We start from the raw sequence: 17,830 nt of genomic DNA, 5'->3' as shown, positions 1-17,830 counted from the left end.
TATAGAATGCAGACAGCAACAGGTACAGTAGATCCATAATAATTTAGAGGAGTACATTTCTTCATGATCTTCAAAGTTTACATGAATATTAGCCAGATTTAACAACCTTTCAGATTCCAATTTTCTTCTTTGAAAAACTGTAAAATGCTTTTACATGTTGAGAGCATATTACATGCTGTTATCAGATATAATTTATGTGGTTGAACATTATTGCAGTTGTTGTGACTTCTCATATGCATTTTGCACATTTTTTTCAGTGCCTTTTATGTGCCTTTTTTTCCCTTTAAGACATTGAGATCAGTGTGGTTGACGATGAATCAGAGTCATCGGTACAGCCAATCCCTCTTGCCCTCCTGACATCACCAGTTTCATTGTCAGACCATCCATCGTCCCCAGCTTCTACCAGTTCATCAGATTCAACTATGATCCTCAAAAGTACAAAGAACAGGAAGAAGGGCCTACAAGAGCTTGATCGCGATGAAGCGAAGCAGGTCAAAAGCAAAGCCTAAAGCAATTTCCAGTGCTTAACAGCATTTTACAAACACTAACTTTTTTGTATAATTGACTTCAGTTTAATCAGTATGACTTTTTTTTTAAACAGAAGGTGTGTAGTGTCCTGAGCTCAAACCCAAAGGGTGAAGAAATTTTCAATGAATACGACAAAACTAAAACACTGTCAGATCCAACTCGTCGACAAATGGTCAACATACTGGTTGCAGATATGATAGAATCACACGGGTAAGTATTCTTTGATGATCATAAAAACAATTGTCGAGTGAGCAGAAGAGCAATACACTTTTTGTTTTTGAAAGGAGGATTCCACCCATAAGTGTTCGGACTAACTATGCACTGGGGATTGCAACACTTTTTCCATATCTCCAAGATCCTTACTCAAAAAATGGCTATGTAAGTGTTATCTCTGAAACGCAACATCTCTGTAATTTATACATGTTGTTAAAGTGGTACCAAATATGCATTCCTTTGTTGCATTTTTTTGTTGTGTATGTTTTTTGTTTGTTTTTGTGTGTGATTAATGTGTATGCATGAGCAGGAACATTACTATGATCCGGAGGCTAATACTGGCTATCTTGCTTGGAGACTCAAGACTGTCCAACGCAATACCTATGATGGTGCTAGTGGGTGTCCCAGGCCAAACTTCCAGCACAGTCCAACAACCCGAAGAGAATCTTTGTTTGTTAGTGAACAGCTTTTTGGTGAGGAGTGCAGAGAGGCTCTGTCTGTTATTAGACACTCAACAGATAGGTCTGTGGTTAAAGAGAAGATGAAAGCTACTTTTGAATATAGACAGAAGCTGGTACATGACCCAGATGCAACATCATCAATCTTGGATGTCTTCCCTCGTTTCCTTGATACACCGGGGTTGGTGAGCATATTGTTAGACATTTCATGATCTGAAACTAAAGATAACATTTTGCCAAGAACACTTAAGTAACCAGTAACCAGTATATAACAGGAGGACAAAGGAGGGGGGAACAACTAAGCTGTAGTGCCTCTTCACCTCACTGTGCAATACTTTTGTGCAATACTTTTGTAAATAGTCAACGGTGCAATAGACTCAATACTTGAAATGTGCAATTCACTTGTATTTTTATTTTTATTCCTATTTATTATATTTATCCCCTTCGTATATTTTATTTATATTGTCTCTGTATTTATATATATGTGTGTGTGTGTGTATAACTCTGTAACTTCTGTCGGTGCTGTGCTTTTTTGGAAATCGAATTTCCCAGAGGAACCCACCCGAGGGATTAATAAAGTTCTATCTAATCTAATCTATTTGGTTCCTGTTTTGTCTTATTAATAGATTGATCAGGATTTTGCAATGATGCTTGGAGATGAGGCCTCTGGAAGATTTCTTACAAAGTGGTCTTCGTATTTCAAGCAAAAAATCATCGCAGAAAGCCAAAGTCTTCCATCAAGTCCTTGTGTTGAGGAGTTACGAGCATCTTTTGATACGGAGGCTTCAAATGACTGGGGTAAATTTGGACAGTGTTTCAGTATATAAAATACTTACATTTCCATTTGTCTGTCCTAAAACAGTTAACTGAGCGTAAATAGACTAGTAAATTAGTAATTTATGCATCCTTGTGGCTGTAAGCATTTCCAGAAATCTCATCATTTAACTGCTTATTTTCCAACTGTTTTCTAGTTCATGTTTAACCTTTTGTCTCAAATGTGCTTTTTGTCTTTAAGGCTGGGATAGTGACATGGCAGCTCTTCTGTTGTTGCTGCATCTCCTGCCCCCAACATCAAAAGGCCACAAAAAAACAGCAAGAATTAGCTCTGCACAGGCAGCCAATCATCTTGTGAGATTCATCAAGGTATGCTCTATTACTCTACTCTAATTTTTTGTAAAAACTGTTTGTAATTAATGATTTTTGGTCCATGGTAAGCCACAAGATAAAAACAGAAAAGACGCAGTAAATTAATTATCTTTTGTGTATTTGGTATGAAATCATGCTGTATCTATAGATATCAGAAGAGATAAAATCTGGTATGGCTTTCCTTTCCAAAAGAAGTTAATCCACAGATTTGGGTTCAGCACACACTCATTGCCCCTGCAAACAGAAGAATGTGAACTTCAAAAATAAAGCATTACTCTGTTTTATTCTACTTGGATCCATTTGTGTTAAGACGGGTTACTTGCTTGGGCCCACAGACCTTATATGCAAGCCAAACAGTTGAAAAGAAAATTTTACTCATGATTGAAATGTGCTATTCAAATTCCAGGAAGGAGTCAGCCTCACTACTTTCCTGGAGAAAGCTAACACCAGGCAGCCCTTCCTTCTCTGCATTGGTGAACAAAAGAAGAACATTCAGAGGTTCTTCATCGTTGTAGACCAGAAAGCTATCCCATGTGATGCTCCAACTTCAGTGGCTGCTTTTGATGGGCTTTTCAAAGCACACTTTGTCTTCAGCCTCTCATATGATGAAGCTCTTTCCAGTTTCTACACCTTCATTCAAACCACAATCTACAACATTGATGTTGGAAACACAAAAGAAAGCCCTCGAGTCAAGGAACTGAGAGCACGTCTGCTGCGAGACCGTTAAATGCCCGCAAGGTCCACACGCTTTTAGGAGGATTTAAAAAAAAAAAACTGTTTGACAATGTTCAAATGCTTTGTTTGTAAAATGCACCACAAAAATTGTTCAGCTCTTTGTCAACATTTAAAGTTTCATCATGGTTTATATCCAAACAAAAATCTGCGTTTAAAATGTGGAGAGCAGGGATGTCTTTCATCTTTTTGTACTTACAATGGCTTTAGAAAACATCTTCATAATGTACATAGTCATTATCACGATAAACATGTAGGGATGGAACAGGAAGTTGCCCAACAAACACATTCTCTAGGAGACTCTTTTAGTGATCAACCATCTACTTCTGCATCTGTATCACAGGTTCCCACTGTTATTTCACAGGACTCGCTTGTTGGAATGTGTGGATCTATTGTCGCTCACTTACAAGCTTCTGGTCTTACTGAGAGTGCTGTTCAAACAATAATTAGTTCTGTTGAGGAAGTTGTCAGTGATGTTCAGAGTCAAGCAAGAGAAGTAGTACTCCAAACATTTTCCCCTGATAGTAAGGAATCAGACATTTACAAAAGAGTTGAGCACAATTTAAACCAATTAGATAACCCCTTTTCAAAATTTAACACTGAGAAAAAAAGACAGAAATATTACGATGAAAAATGGGAAATAGTTGAGCCTAAAGAATTTGTACTTGGTGTAAGATTGGATACACGTAGACATAGAACTACAGGGGTTTATAGCGAAACACCTGTCAGAGACAAATACATGTATGTGCCCATTTTAGGTACGATACATTCAATTTTCAAGAATAAAGACATTAGAGAATGCTTCTTGCATGAGAAACAAACACAAGCTGGGTTATACAAAGACATTAATGATGGATTATATTTCCAAAACCATCCTCTGTTTTCACGACAGAAATATGCTCTACAGATTTTACTGTATTACGATGATTTTGAAACTGCTAACCCATTAGGTTCGAAGAAAGGGATCCACAAACTGGGCTGTATTTATTTCACTATAAAAAACCTCCCACCAAAGGTTAACTCTGTGCTGATGAATGTACATCTAGCTGCTCTTTTCTACACAGAAGACTTAAAGAAATATGGTTTTGAAGAAATACTAAAGCCTTTGATTGATGACTTGAAAAATTTAGAAACTAAAGGAATCCTGCTTCCCTTTACTGAAGAGCCAGTGTTTGGTTCTGTTGTTCAAGTTACAGGAGACAATCTTGCTTTAAATGGCTTACTAGGTTTTGTTGAATCATTTAGTGCAACAAACTGGTGTAGGTTTTGTTTAGTAAACAAGGAAGAAATTCAGTCTGTGTTTAATGAAGACAGTTCGGACATTGTTCTGCGCTCCAGAGAACTTCATATTGAACACTGTAATGCATTAAGTGAAGACCCTGCTCTCACTTCCATTTATGGAGTTAAAAGATCTTGTGTGCTCAATTCATTGGAATATTTTCACAGCACTGACAATTATGCAGTTGATATAATGCACGATTTATTGGAAGGAGTTGTGCAGTATGAGCTCAAACTTTTTTTTCAATACATGATCAAAAATGGCTACATCTCCATTAGCACATTACTTGACAGGATACAGACGTTTAATTATGGTTTTGTAGAGCGTAAAAATAAACCAAGTGGGTTAAAAATAGACGATAACAGCAAACACTTAGGTTTAAATGCCATTCAGTCATTATGTATCCTACGCAATACTCCACTAATTTTTGGAGACATAGTTGAGCGGGACAATAGTCACTGGAATTTTGTTCTCCTGTTGTTGCAAATTGTTGATATTGTGTTGTCCCCAGTCCTTACTGATGGCATGATATGTTACTTGAAACATCTGATCTGTGATCACCATAACATGTTTAAAAACTTGTTCCCTGGTAGAAAATTAATTCCTAAACACCACCTAATGATTCACTATCCAAGGTGTATTAAGAAAATTGGCCCTCTTATCCACATATGGTGTATGCGTTTTGAAGCAAAACACAATTTTTTTAAAAGGGCTGTCAAAAATTTTAAACACCTTACAAAATCTCTAGTAAAGCAACATCAGCGTCAATTGGCCTTTTACTATGAAAACTATTGTTTTAAAAGATTTCAGTTCGGTCCTTTAAAATTAAAAAGAGTTGATAGCATGGAAGGTGGACATTTGTTGTGCGAGTCATTAAATGTAGATTCATGTGTAAATGTTTCAACTACAAATTGGGTTAGAAATTATGGCACTGAATACCAGGTTGGTTTGTTTTTATGCACTGGAATGTCCAGTGATCTACCAGTGTTTAAGAAAATTTGCTATATCATAATACATGAGCAACATGCATTCATAATAGGCTGTACTGTCAACACCTTGTACTTTGATGAACACTTTCATGCATACTGCATTGAAGAAAAAAGTAATGAGCATGTTGTTATTTCAATTGACCAGCTCAACTATGTTAGACCCTTTGACAAGCAATATTCAAATGAAAATGAGAAGATATACATTATTCCATATTGTTACATGTTTTAAAAAATGTTTTGAAAATGTGGTGCATATAAAAATAAATCTTTTTCAGAAGAACATTGGCTCTTTTTAATATTTTTTTCCCCAAGGAATTTCTAAAAGATCAGAACAGTAAAATTTACACTTTTTAGAATTAAATAGACGATAACTCTTTTGTAGTCAAAATAAAATACTCTGTAAGAGTTAATATATAAACTCTTAACACCTAGTTAGTGTTAATGAGTGTTAAATTTTCAACTCCAGGCAGATTTGATATTTAACACTAAATCAGAGTTAATGTACCAACTCTCCAAAAAGAGTTAAATTAACACTCTCTGGTGTGGACCCATATAGACACTTTAATAGTGTTGAAATCAAATCTGACGGTGTTAATTTGGACATGCTGGATTTGCTGTGTATGATAGTCATTACTATGCTGTCATAGTTTTGATTTCGGGCTGCTGTAGCATTGTCCTCTCTTATTTGCAACCCTGTCCTTATTTTAACTCCATCTGGTTTTTGGCTTTGACTGATTGGAGATAATGAATTGTATTATTTTTGCACCACACGTTGGCTAGCTTGACATCATAAGTGATGTGATAACACAACTGCAAGCAGTGTCATCATGCTGGTAGAAACTTGCCTTTTTTTAAAATTATGTAGCAGTTATTTATATACTTAGCAAACACATGTCCATACAACAAAGGTATTTTCCCTATTTACATTTCCATGCTGTGAATAAATAGTATAGAGTATTTTGTTGTTTATGTATATTTGTTGTTTATGTATAATTAAGCATTTTCTGCTCTGGGAGGTTAAAAAATTGAAGCTTGATGAGCTGTTCACAAAAAATGGAATGACCAGTGTTGTGGCTATTGTGCTTTTTTCATAAAATATAATTTTAAAAAAACCCCTGCTGCTGTGGAGTTGGGGCGGTCTGCTTCTTTCCACCCCAGGGAAGAGGGTAACACTACCTGGGTCTGGGTGAAGTTTTCCCCTCCAGGGGCAAGGGTACCTACACCTGGAGTATAGAGTACGCTTGGGGAGTGTGATTGTGTGCACAGTGTCTCTTTATGTCTGTCTCCACGTTGGGTGAGTGTTGAGTAATTGCATATGAGAGCATGAGGGTGGGAATGGATGTTTGTGTCTGTGTGTGCCTGTTTGTTTGTGTCTATATGTCAGGTTGGGTATCAGACGCCACCTCTCTGGGGACATCTCAGGCCCTACAAGGTTTGGAGGCCTATCTCCCCCCACCACTTCCCCTGCCAGTGGCAGACGCCCTCAGACGTCGGTGCATTGGTGGTTCTTTGTGTCCGGGGGGTGGGCGTCCAGGTACCCACCGGCTCACTCCTTGGTGGCTGCTTGTCGGGGCCTGGAGCCTGGGGCTCGCTCGGGCCCCTTCGGGGGTGGGGTGCCCACGGCCTGAGGCTCGGTCACTCAGGCACGGCTGGCTGCCGGTGGAGCTCACGGGCACGTCACTGCAACCCCCCCTGGCTTCTGCTCCGTGGCTGCTGAGTGAGCCCTCATCTGGGGCTCTCCTCAGCTCTTTCTGGGACAGTGGCGCAGCTGCCCCTTTGTTGGTCTTCCTTGGTCTCTTGTGCTCTGGGGGCCTCTGGATGTCTGGGGCCTGGATCTCCTCCATACCTGCTTCATGCCCTGGAGGACGGGGCTGTGGCAGCCCAAACACCCTCTAGCAGATCATTACATGAAGGAACCTTTTAAATACAAGCACGTCCATGCTCACAGGTGTACACACGGGTGCTCACACACACAAACTACACCCTTTTTGGCTCCTACCTCAAAGAACACTGCACGCTGTAAATCTTATGTGCTGCATAATAATATTCAATATTTAATATTTACTGCTATACATATAGTGTATCGCGTTGTGTTTATTATAGTGCTGCTTTTGTTTGCTTGTTTTCTCTTTTTTTTTCTGAACAGATGATCCAGGTGATATATATATAAAAATATGGGGGGCTTTTTGCCCCCCCCCCCTTTCTTTGCCCTTTTCTTTGGCCTTCATCACTATTCCTCTTCCCCGCTGTCTTTGTTTCCTTCCCTCCCCCCAGTCATGTCTATCCCGTCTGTAACAACTGAAAATAAAATAAAATAAATAAATAATAACAACAAAGGTCAATCAAATGGACCAATACGGCAAGGCAGGGATGGTCCACTTGGTAAAGTAATTCCTTTGGGCTTCTCTCTTTGCCTTTAGACAATAATTCTGATGGCAAAAGAACCAAACGGGGCAGGCGGCCAAAAGAAGAAAAAGGAAGCTGCTGTAAATCCATTGAATTTTTTGTTGAACATTATGTAATATGAACACATCATGTACTACAGACATAAGTTACATTTGTTCATTCAACAAGATTATCATTGGTGTAACAAAGTAATATTTTACTAGTTCATGTAACAAGTTTGACGTTTGATGTGCCAAAGTGTTTAAACAATATAACATCAATTTAAATGAATTTGGTACAAACATGTTGATTGAATAAAAGTCAAATTAATTGAAAAAAAAAAGAAAAATTAAAAAAACACTTAGATATTATTATTATTATTATTATTATTGGTTCACTTAAGCAGACTCATAGGTGAGATTTTAACTCAAAAAACCACAGAAACGAAACTACAGAAATACAAAATCAACCTTGAATAATAAACCATAATGAAAAAATGACATTGAAACACAAGAAGCTCAAAATGCTGGGTCAATGAGGAGAATGCATCTACCACCACCTGTTTGGGGTAACGGGAAAGAGAGGGGAGCAAAGAGATACAGGATAAAACGATAGGTGAAAGCACCAGAGTTTAATAATTGCTAAAAATAAATATTATTAGTCCTTTTTGTTCAATGTTCACATTGAAGGACCCTGATAAAAGGAGATAAATAACTCTAAGATTCCCCACAGTATTACTGGAGGCCAAATTAATATTATCTATAGTAAATATCTGGTTTGACATCATGTTCCTATTATTACAATAACCTAGGAAGACTATAACCTCCATTTTGTCTGACTTTAAAAGTAAGAAATTAGAGGTCAGCCAGGCCTTTGTATCTTCATAAATGTCCTTTGACTGTTTGATTAGTATGATCTGGCTTCATGAATAAATAAAGCTGGTATCATCTGCATAGCACTGCATGCATTGTCTTCTAATAATATTTCCAGGGGGAAGCATTCATTAAGTAACAATTATTGGTCTCTGTATGAAAACCTGTGGACTCTGTGACCAGAGATGGGCATAACACGTTACTGTAATCCGATTACTTTTTTCAAGTAACTAGTAAAGTAAGGGATTACTATTGCAAAAACGGTAATTAGATTACCGTTACTTTCCCGTAGGAACGCTGCGTTTCTGCGTTACTAAAACCGTGATTTTTTTGCAAGAATGTCTCATGACAATGACGTAAGCGAGTGCGACGTTCGTGACAACAGCTGTGTGCAGATCAACAATGGATCATATATCGAGTGTGGGAGAGAGTATGAGCGTGCAGCGTTTAAAGCGTGGAAGTACTGACCTTACTTTGAGTTTGATTCCATAAAAAGTGACAAAAACATTAGTGTCCGTTGTGCGTGGGAAGAAAACTTCTTTTTGCAGCAAAAAAACCCTAAACAAGCTCCGAGTGCGCTACGACGTAATCGGAAATTCACAGAGAAACTCGCGGATTCTTCCACTGACTGCAGCGGCACACCTGCACCAGGGTAAACCTCTGCCTACGCCACTCCTGCTTTACAGGTGAAAATAGAGCAACAGGACTGCGAGTCTTTGACTTTATTTATTTTCTGCTGTGTTTTACTTGCATCTATTTGAAAGAGTGAGTGTAACAAAAAAAAAAAAATTATGTGCTGGAATGTGCAGAAAATAGGTTTAAATATTAAACAAATTTCTTCCAGTCAGAGAATGTTGCATATAATTAAATGTTTGCTTGATGCATAAAGTTAAAAGATTAAAACTAATAAAACAAGTTTTAAAAAGAGACTTTTCCATTTGATTACATTTTGTATGATGGATTATGCAGAAAAAGTAGAATTGGGCTGAAAGATCTATCGCTTTATCACCTATTCGGGTTGTAAATCGTGTTTTTAAAAAGTAACTAAGTAATTAATTACTTTTGAAAATAAGTAATCAGTAAAGTAACGGGATTACTTTTTTGGGGAAGTAATCAGTAATTAGTTACTGATTACTTTTTTCAAGTAACTTGACCAACACTGTCTGTGACTAACTTTTGTGTGAAGAAGACTACAAATTGGATGTAATCACATAGTTGGAATTCAAACAACTGTAGCACAGTTTCTTTAATACTAACATTGTGTTCTTATCTCTGAAATCTCTAAAAATCAAATGCTGCACTGAAGTCGAGTAGGACAAGCAGAAGGTGTCTCCAGTGTCAGAGGCCATAAGAAGATCCTTTGTTACGTTTATTAGTGCTGTTTCTGAATCCTGACTGAAACTCTTCAAATAAACCATTCCTTTGCAAATGATCTGTGTATATTTGTCAGACGTGTGCAATGAACATGAAAACAAGCATCCGTATAGACATGACTTTAAAACAATACAACATTTTATATTGACAATGAACAAAAATTACAAACTTTAAAACAGATCTACTATAAGACAGCTAAAACACTGAGTTTTATTGGGCTTTTGTTATTATAATCACGGTTCAGATTTCTTGTACCAGTAGTAGAAGAAAAAGGTTTTGATTATTTTACCTCTTAAGAACCAAACAGAAGACAGTCAAGGCAGCTACTAACTGGTGAACATAGGAGAAGAACTAACCCTTTTTCTCAGGAGTACTTTAATGGACTTTCATGCATGCACCATGTGTCCTGAAACACAACTCAAAATAGATTGTAAACGTGCTTAAGATGGTCCTAGACATAAAACTTAGGCTACGTTCACACTGCAGGCGAAAGCGCATCAATTCCGATTTTTTTGACCCTATGCGACCCATATCCGATCATGGTATGACAGTGTGAACGGCACAAATCCGATATTTTCAAAACCGATCTGGGTCACTCTCGTATGTGGTACTGAATCCAATACATATCTGATGTTTTAGAAAGCGACTGCTGTTTGAATGGTCATGTCGCATTAAATCCGTCTTTTACGTCACTGACACAAGACAGATGCCAACTATCAGCGCCGGAGAAGCGCTGGAGAAGACATGGCGAACGCTTCCTGGCCATCCAGTGTAGAGGTCAGTGAAACTGTTGGGAAGACAACGTCGGAGAAACGTGAACATTTTATTTGTACTGTATAATCTGCAGATTCTGATAGAAATCTGCAGCTATCCTTGGAAGCACCGCTCCTCTAAAACAGCAATAAGGATCATTATTAGGCCAAATGTAAATAACAAAATAACTTTATAACTTAAAGCAAAATTGGGAAACGTAAAGTCCGAAACAAGTCTTTACATTAAGGGCCATAAGTCAAACAATATTGTTTGCTCTGGGTCTAAACAGAGCGCGTTGTGTGCGACGTCTTGTTTTGCGCATGCGGGCCACTTTGAGGGTTCACACTAGAGCGCGTTTGCTGTCACATTTTATTTGTAGTGTGAACAAGAAGACAAAAATATCGGATTTGATCAAAAATTCGGAATTGAGCATTAAGACCTGCAGTGTGAACGTAGCCTTAGAGTACTTCAGAATGTTTGGACTTTAAATATTGATTTGATAAAAATTACACATTTTTACTAATAAAGGACGACTTTGCAAAAGTTGAAAAAAACTGAAAGTTGACTTGTGTTATTTTTCTCTCTCATTTCATTCACTTCCCATGTCATAACTGTGATTGTTTTAAGAAAGTGTGCTTCCTGCAGTCATACCAGAAGATGAAAAGTTTCATCGAGGGAGTAAAAGGGAAGGAACATGTGAGGAACAGAGCTGGAGCACAGCTCAGATCCCTTTTCAGTGTCACCTCAACATACCACACAAACACCACTGCATAGTCTCTCTGGCATTCATCTTCCAAGTCCAAAGGTGTATTTTAGTCATATTTGTCTTTCATGTGAGAAATATTTTAATCCTGACAAAGTGTGAGGGGGAAAAATAGTGTCTGTATCTACACGATAATAAGTTCCGTACCTATTACGGAACTGAAGTTAATCTCTACATAGACTAAGGGAGAGTGTGGGTTGGGTACCAGTTTTTGTTCCTCACCTGCAGCAAATAGCTCTTGCAGTCACACTTTCCTACCATCCATGAAAATATCAGTACAATTCTTAATGTTTTGGTGTGAAGCCCATGTTTACACGTTATAAATCTGCCTAGAATGCATGAAATGTTGTGTCACTGCAGGGGTGGATCTAGAGAAATGTTCTTAGGGTGGCAAAATCAGAGCCATTTCTTTACACATATGCAGGTGTTGCATTCATGTATATAGTTAAAATACATCAAATGCTGTAAGTATACACATGTTTCATATAAACATAGTCTACATAGATAAAAAAAAATGTCTAACATTCTTTTCACTTTTTGGGTGAAGCTATTGTTAAAAATGACCATTCCTACAACTCTTGTGGGACTAGAGATGTAGTCCCACAAGAGTTGTAGGAATGTTGGGATGTCATTTTTGTCTTCTTTAGAAAAGTCTACAAGCTTGTTCATTGTTGCTGCAGGTCATCACATCTACATCTAGCCAACCTAACAGTCTGCCAGGTTTCTTCTGCAAGTTTCAGCTCTCTCACCTCTATATGTTTTTTTCCCTTCTGCTTATTTCTTTTGCTACTATCTTTGTGTTACCTCCTTCGGCCCTCCTGAGATTTATAATAAAATCTTTCACTGCTCACTGGAAGCACTCCAATCTATTCTCTCCTTGTACTTGACCCAAGAGAGAAGGAAAAAAAGCTTCTATTATGTTCAGGGCTTTTTTCTAAGCCCTGCTGCCGTTTCATTCTTCTGTAGACGCAGCTATTCAATTTTATTTCATCCTATCTTCAGTATAGTTGAGCCGATGAGCATGAGGTCCCTCATATTGATCTTTAAATGGATGATGAAAAAAGGCCACTGCCTGTTGGTCAATTGGCCAGCCCTGGCTCTATTGGCAGTGTCGGCTCCGATTTCAGTCCAGAGCCTGGAAATGTAATCCACTTTTGGTGCCTCTTGTCAGCAGGAGTTGTGGGGGCAAGCTTGGAGTAGAACTGGAGTTCTGTGATTTTCATAGTATCTATGCAATGTTAAAAAGAAACCTCCACTCTAGGTCTGGCACAAATACTCATTTACAATTAATTCAATTAAATTCAGTTCATAAGTATATTTGCAAAGTAGTGTCCATTTTCACACTAGCCACCATCACAACATAACAATGTCTGTCTATTCTGGGACAAAGTCAACAAGACTTTGCCTTTTTGAATGATCTTATAATCATACATGTTTGACCCCATAGAAGTTAACTTAAGTCCGAAATTAATCAGAAGCATCTTTGCATCATATATACAGTTGTGGTCATAGGTTTACACGCAGACATCATGAATATGAATGTCATGAAAGTTTTGGGCTTTTAATGAAAAATGTTCTTTTTCCAGGATGGAATTATAAAACATACATATACCAAAAAAATCCCCACTTGGCTGCCGGTGATCTGTATCCTTCAAGATCAGGTCTTTGCTGTTCCTAGGACTGCACTGGGATCTGCCACCAGTTTTGAGGTTACTTCCCTGAGTGCTCCCATTACCATGGGGAACACTGTCGCCTTCAACCTTCACAGAGTCTCCTCTCTCAACCCTTTGTGCATCTCAAGTTTCTTTATTGCCAAGAAGCATTGTTACGACATTGACTTCGCCATAATGAAAAACACAGAAATAAAGACTAAGAACTCTGAAACTGATCCAGCGGCTGGTCTTCTGTAATGTAATTGTCACGGACCCAGTTCCAGGGATTCGGGGTCCGTGAGCAGTGTGGACTACTATTGTAGTTATTATTATTATTATTATCATTATTGTGGTTGTTGTTATTATGGTTGTGTCTGCTGTCCTGTTTTTCCGTGTTGGTGTACTGTCAGGTGTTTAGGGGTGTGTGCTTGTGTATGTGAGGGTGCGGTCGTGGCAGGCACTTTTAGGCCTGGTGGGTGTGGCCCTGCCAGCTGACCGGTCCCACCCAGGAATCCACACACACCTGGCGCCGATCAAGCCTCGTCAGAGGAGCTTCAAAACAGTGTGGCTGAGAGCTCCTCGACGCTGGATCGTTGAGTGACTTCCCGTCAGTCTTAAGTGTATTGTGCAAGGTTAGTGCAAGTCTACTGTTAGGTTTTGTACTCACGGCTGCCTTTGGTATGCGTGTTTCCTCAGGAGGAATTGTGGCGACCAGGAGGCAGCACACGGAGAGTACACAGGGAACGGAGACAGAGCACCGAGCACGGGATAAAGGAGAAGACACGGAACGGGAGTTGGGATCGCACGGGGGGATTTATTGTTGTTCGGATTGTCACCACTGTAAATAAACACTGTTGCACTGTAGAGTCCTCCATTTTGGGTCCTCCTTTCCCCACATCCCCACGGTCTGCCAGCGAGACCGTGACAGTAATAGTTATTTCCTGTGGTGACCATATTAAAAAATGATAACAAATTATCATTTGCAGGCTCATTTGGAATTTGTATCCAGTTTTGAAAGATTTTCCCGTTATCTGCTTTACTAGCATGACCTCTCCAACTTTCCGAATGTCATATTTGCCGCCACTGGTGCCTGATGTGTTCTGTGCACAGGTTCTGCTCTCCTCACCTCTCAGTTTCCATGAATACAAATGGGAGTTTGGGAGGTCCCAGAAAAGGGGCCTGCTACAAAATGTAAAAAGAAAACTACTGAAGTTGGAAATTGTACACCTTATTTTAATATTATTGTCCTCAATGAGGTAAAGTTCTAGTTCCAAAGAGGCTACGTTAAGTTTAAATAACGACATAATCAATGGGCAGGCTGGACTCAGATTCAGTTTATTTATGGTGCACATGAAAAGGTAACTATTTAAAAAGTCCTCAGGCAGGGAAAATCCACAGTCTCAATTTACAAAGTCCTTAGGGGAAGGCAGTCTGATAGTAAAATCCAGAATCTCCACTACAGGAACAGAATCTCATCCACTGCTCCCTCTCACACAATTACTTTCACAGAGATTAACGCCAGGGCTTCTGCATGGAGGAGAAGATACGTAAGTGATCAACAAGCTAACAACAGGAAACAGACTTTAAGGTCAGAGAGGATTTCACTGCCACAGTTAATTTGATGCTCAGGTGAAAACTGAAGGTTTGCTACAAGCATACGTATCAGCCAGCTGATCAGCAGATGACAAACAGGTGAGGTTGATTGCTTCAGATGTGTACAGGAGGAGGACGGGAATCACACCTGGAAAGATCACACCCCTGGATGGTGAGCCATGTTGTGTTTACATCCAACAGCTAGAAACAAAAAACCTAAAAATACAATTTAAAACTGGTCCTTTTTAAGTTATGTGTTATGTTTAGCCACGACACCAGTTCATCCCCTGGGTTAGCGACCTTGTTTATGCTTGAATAAGGATGCACTTACAACACAGCTTTAAGCGGCTTAACAAACAACAACAACAAGAAACATTCCCTTGAAAACAACCAGGTACAAGGATTGGATTGAAAAAGAGTGAAAAAGCAGCCGATGTCCAAAAAGAAGCTTTGAAAGACCTTCAAAAAGGCTAAAGAACTACTGCTCAAAATCATCTAAAAGAAATTACAAGTCTGACAGCTTGTAGACAAAATATATAATAACACATTAATTGCATAATTTTCAGTTGAGACTGTTTTCAATTAAGCTGGGGTGGCTGTAGCTCAGGTGGCAGAGCAGGTCAGTCACTAATCAGAAGGTCGGTGGTTCGATCCCAGGCTGCCTCCTGGCTGCATGCCAAATATCCTTGGACAAGATACTAACCCCATGTTACCTACTGGTGGTGGTCAGAGGGCCCGGTGGCGCCAGTGTCCGGCAGCCTCGCCTCTGTCAGTGCGCCCCAGGGCAGCTGTGGCTACAATGTAGCTTGCCGTCACCAGTGTGTGAATGTGTGTGTGAATGGGTGAATGACTGAATGTAGTGTAAAGCGCTTTGGGGTCCTTAGGGACTGAGTAAAGCGCTATACAAATGCAGGCCATTTACCATTTAAGCTAAAACCCAGAGTAGACAATCCGAACCGAACCGATGAACTTACTGATGCAATAAGATAAGCTTTCATATATATGGACAACTCTACTCAATACTTTCCGCACACACTAAACTACTGCTTTCATGCTAAATTGTAAACTTCATGGAGTTTAGAGAATGCAAGTTATTGTTTTGGAATAATAGCGAAGCACAAATGACTGTCTTTTGACTCAAAATCACTGCATCATGTTGGTGTACAGTCTTAAAACACAATTATGTGCATTTACTCTGTAATTTAGAATAATTTTTCCTTATTCAGGTAAGCTATCTTAGAACTAGCTTCTTTAGTTCTAAGGTCAAATTGTGGAGAGTTCCAGATTTAAGCCCTATGAGGGACAATGGACCTCCTAATGATCCTCTACCTCTACCTAATCACACGAGCCAAGATGTGAAAACGGGCGTAAGTCACAAGGTATCAGGTGAACTCATTGTGAAACCTAGACCCACCCTATCATGTGATTTCCTGAAGTCAGAAGACCCAGGATGTGAGTGGGCGTTAAGGTATCTGGGAAGGGTTCTCAAAACTGGATTGTAGATGGCAGTTGGTGTCGTTTGTTCAAAGAGTGTCATTCACAGTGGACATAGATGGCTTCTTTTTCCGAGATAATTCCAAGATGGTTTAGCAGAATAAAAGTTCCAAAGGTAGAACTTAGACTTCTTAATTGTCTGCTCCCCTGTTGCAGCATATTAATACAACATAAATTGAGCATATACTGCAGATACCACAACAGGCTGCTGTGTTCATTAGCAATGAAAATGTTGGACAGGTATTTCTGATCTGACATAATGTGGTATGCTACATTGCACTTACTGTAGATTCTTCTGGGGAAGATGGATAACTGCACTGACATGGACAGAGGTGATACAAATTGTGATGAGAACAATCACTCGGCTTGACTTTGTCCATCTGGTTGTTAGCAATTACAATGACATTGCTCAGTCCCAAGCATAATCGCCTTCTCCCAGTTGGAGGCAATATTTAACGTCAGCTTGAGTGCACAGAAATAACTGACTGGCTTTGGATTCTTGAGCCTCCCCACTGGCTTGAGATCAAATCGCACTAGAGCTTTCATGCTCAGGTCTCCCCTACTCTGTTTTATAATCTACTTCCTACTGTGCAAATCAGTGGAACAGGACAGAAAGAATTCCAGTGTGTGCACTGCCCACTGTTCTGAAAACCATATTGAAACTCTATTACTAACTTTAACATACATGTTGTTCAAATGGCACTACCCTCAAATCCAATCAGCAAAACGATAGGAAAGAGTTACATGATGTCGCCTCTGCAGCTCATGAAAAATTGCCAAGAAATTTTTAAGGGCAATTTACTGTCGTAACAGTTTGGTGTCATGCCACCCCTGGTCTTACAGGTAGCTTCATACTTCTGAAAGTGAAAGTTCCAAGATATATGATAATCTGAAACAGTGGCAAAAATATGATTTAAAAAATCTACAGTGAAATCACAAGATAAAAACCATGTATTTTCAAGAAGTTCAAGTAGAAGTTTATCGTCATTTTGTGTGGTATTTCGAGAAATACCGAGGTTGAAACGAAATACTGTTTCTCAACAGTCTCTACAGTGCAGTAGTCAATACAAATTGAAAAAGATCAAAAAAGAGCAGTAAAAAGGCAGTAATAAATCGCAGCACTAATTAAGGATAAGTAACATAAATTCTAAATCTAAATTCTAAAACAAACTCAAGTTTAAATAGTCACACTCATTCAGATAGCAGCAGTCCTTTCACAGAAGGGGATAATTAGATCAGATAATGTGTGTATCTGAAGATTATATTGTATGCGTATATGTATGTGTTCGTGTGTGTGTGCATGTGTAGATAGGGGGCATCACAATCTGCTTGTGGCTCTTACAGTATAGGTGTGTGAATAGCTGAATGGATGGGAGGGGGTACAGTCCATTTACCAGTCTCACAGCTCGTGCAAAGAACCCTTCCAGCATCCTGGTGGTTCTGCAGGTGATGCTCCTGTTCCTCTTGCCAGATGGCAGGAGGGAGAACAGGCCATAAGAAGGGTGGTGGGAGTCTTTGATGATGGAGACAGCTTACGCTGCAGCGTATGCAGCGCTGTTTGTAGATCTCTTCCAGAGACAAGAGAGGGGCAACAGTCAT

General features: G+C 39.2%; 1 protein-coding gene across 1 annotated transcript; it reads left to right on the top strand.

Moving 5' to 3' along the window:
- Positions 1 to 395: 395 nt before the first annotated feature.
- On the top strand, positions 396 to 3,072 carry LOC146614162 (uncharacterized). Its single transcript, XM_085377312.1, has 7 exons — positions 396 to 491; positions 602 to 738; positions 813 to 906; positions 1,052 to 1,384; positions 1,826 to 1,997; positions 2,215 to 2,342; positions 2,752 to 3,072. Exons 1-7 carry the CDS (start codon positions 423 to 425, stop codon positions 3,070 to 3,072), a joined length of 1,254 nt encoding a protein of 417 aa, XP_085233438.1. The 5' UTR covers positions 396 to 422.
- Positions 3,073 to 17,830: the final 14,758 nt, after the last annotated feature.

This window comes from Diplotaxodon limnothrissa, linkage group LG18 (assembly GCF_057381915.1).
Source record: "Diplotaxodon limnothrissa isolate DT_005_m linkage group LG18, D_limnothrissa_male_GT1.1, whole genome shotgun sequence".
NCBI classification, from domain to species: Eukaryota; Metazoa; Chordata; class Actinopteri; order Cichliformes; family Cichlidae; genus Diplotaxodon; species Diplotaxodon limnothrissa.
The sequence above is the reverse complement of the archived record's forward strand: the minus strand, read 5'-3'. Positions and strand labels throughout refer to the sequence as shown.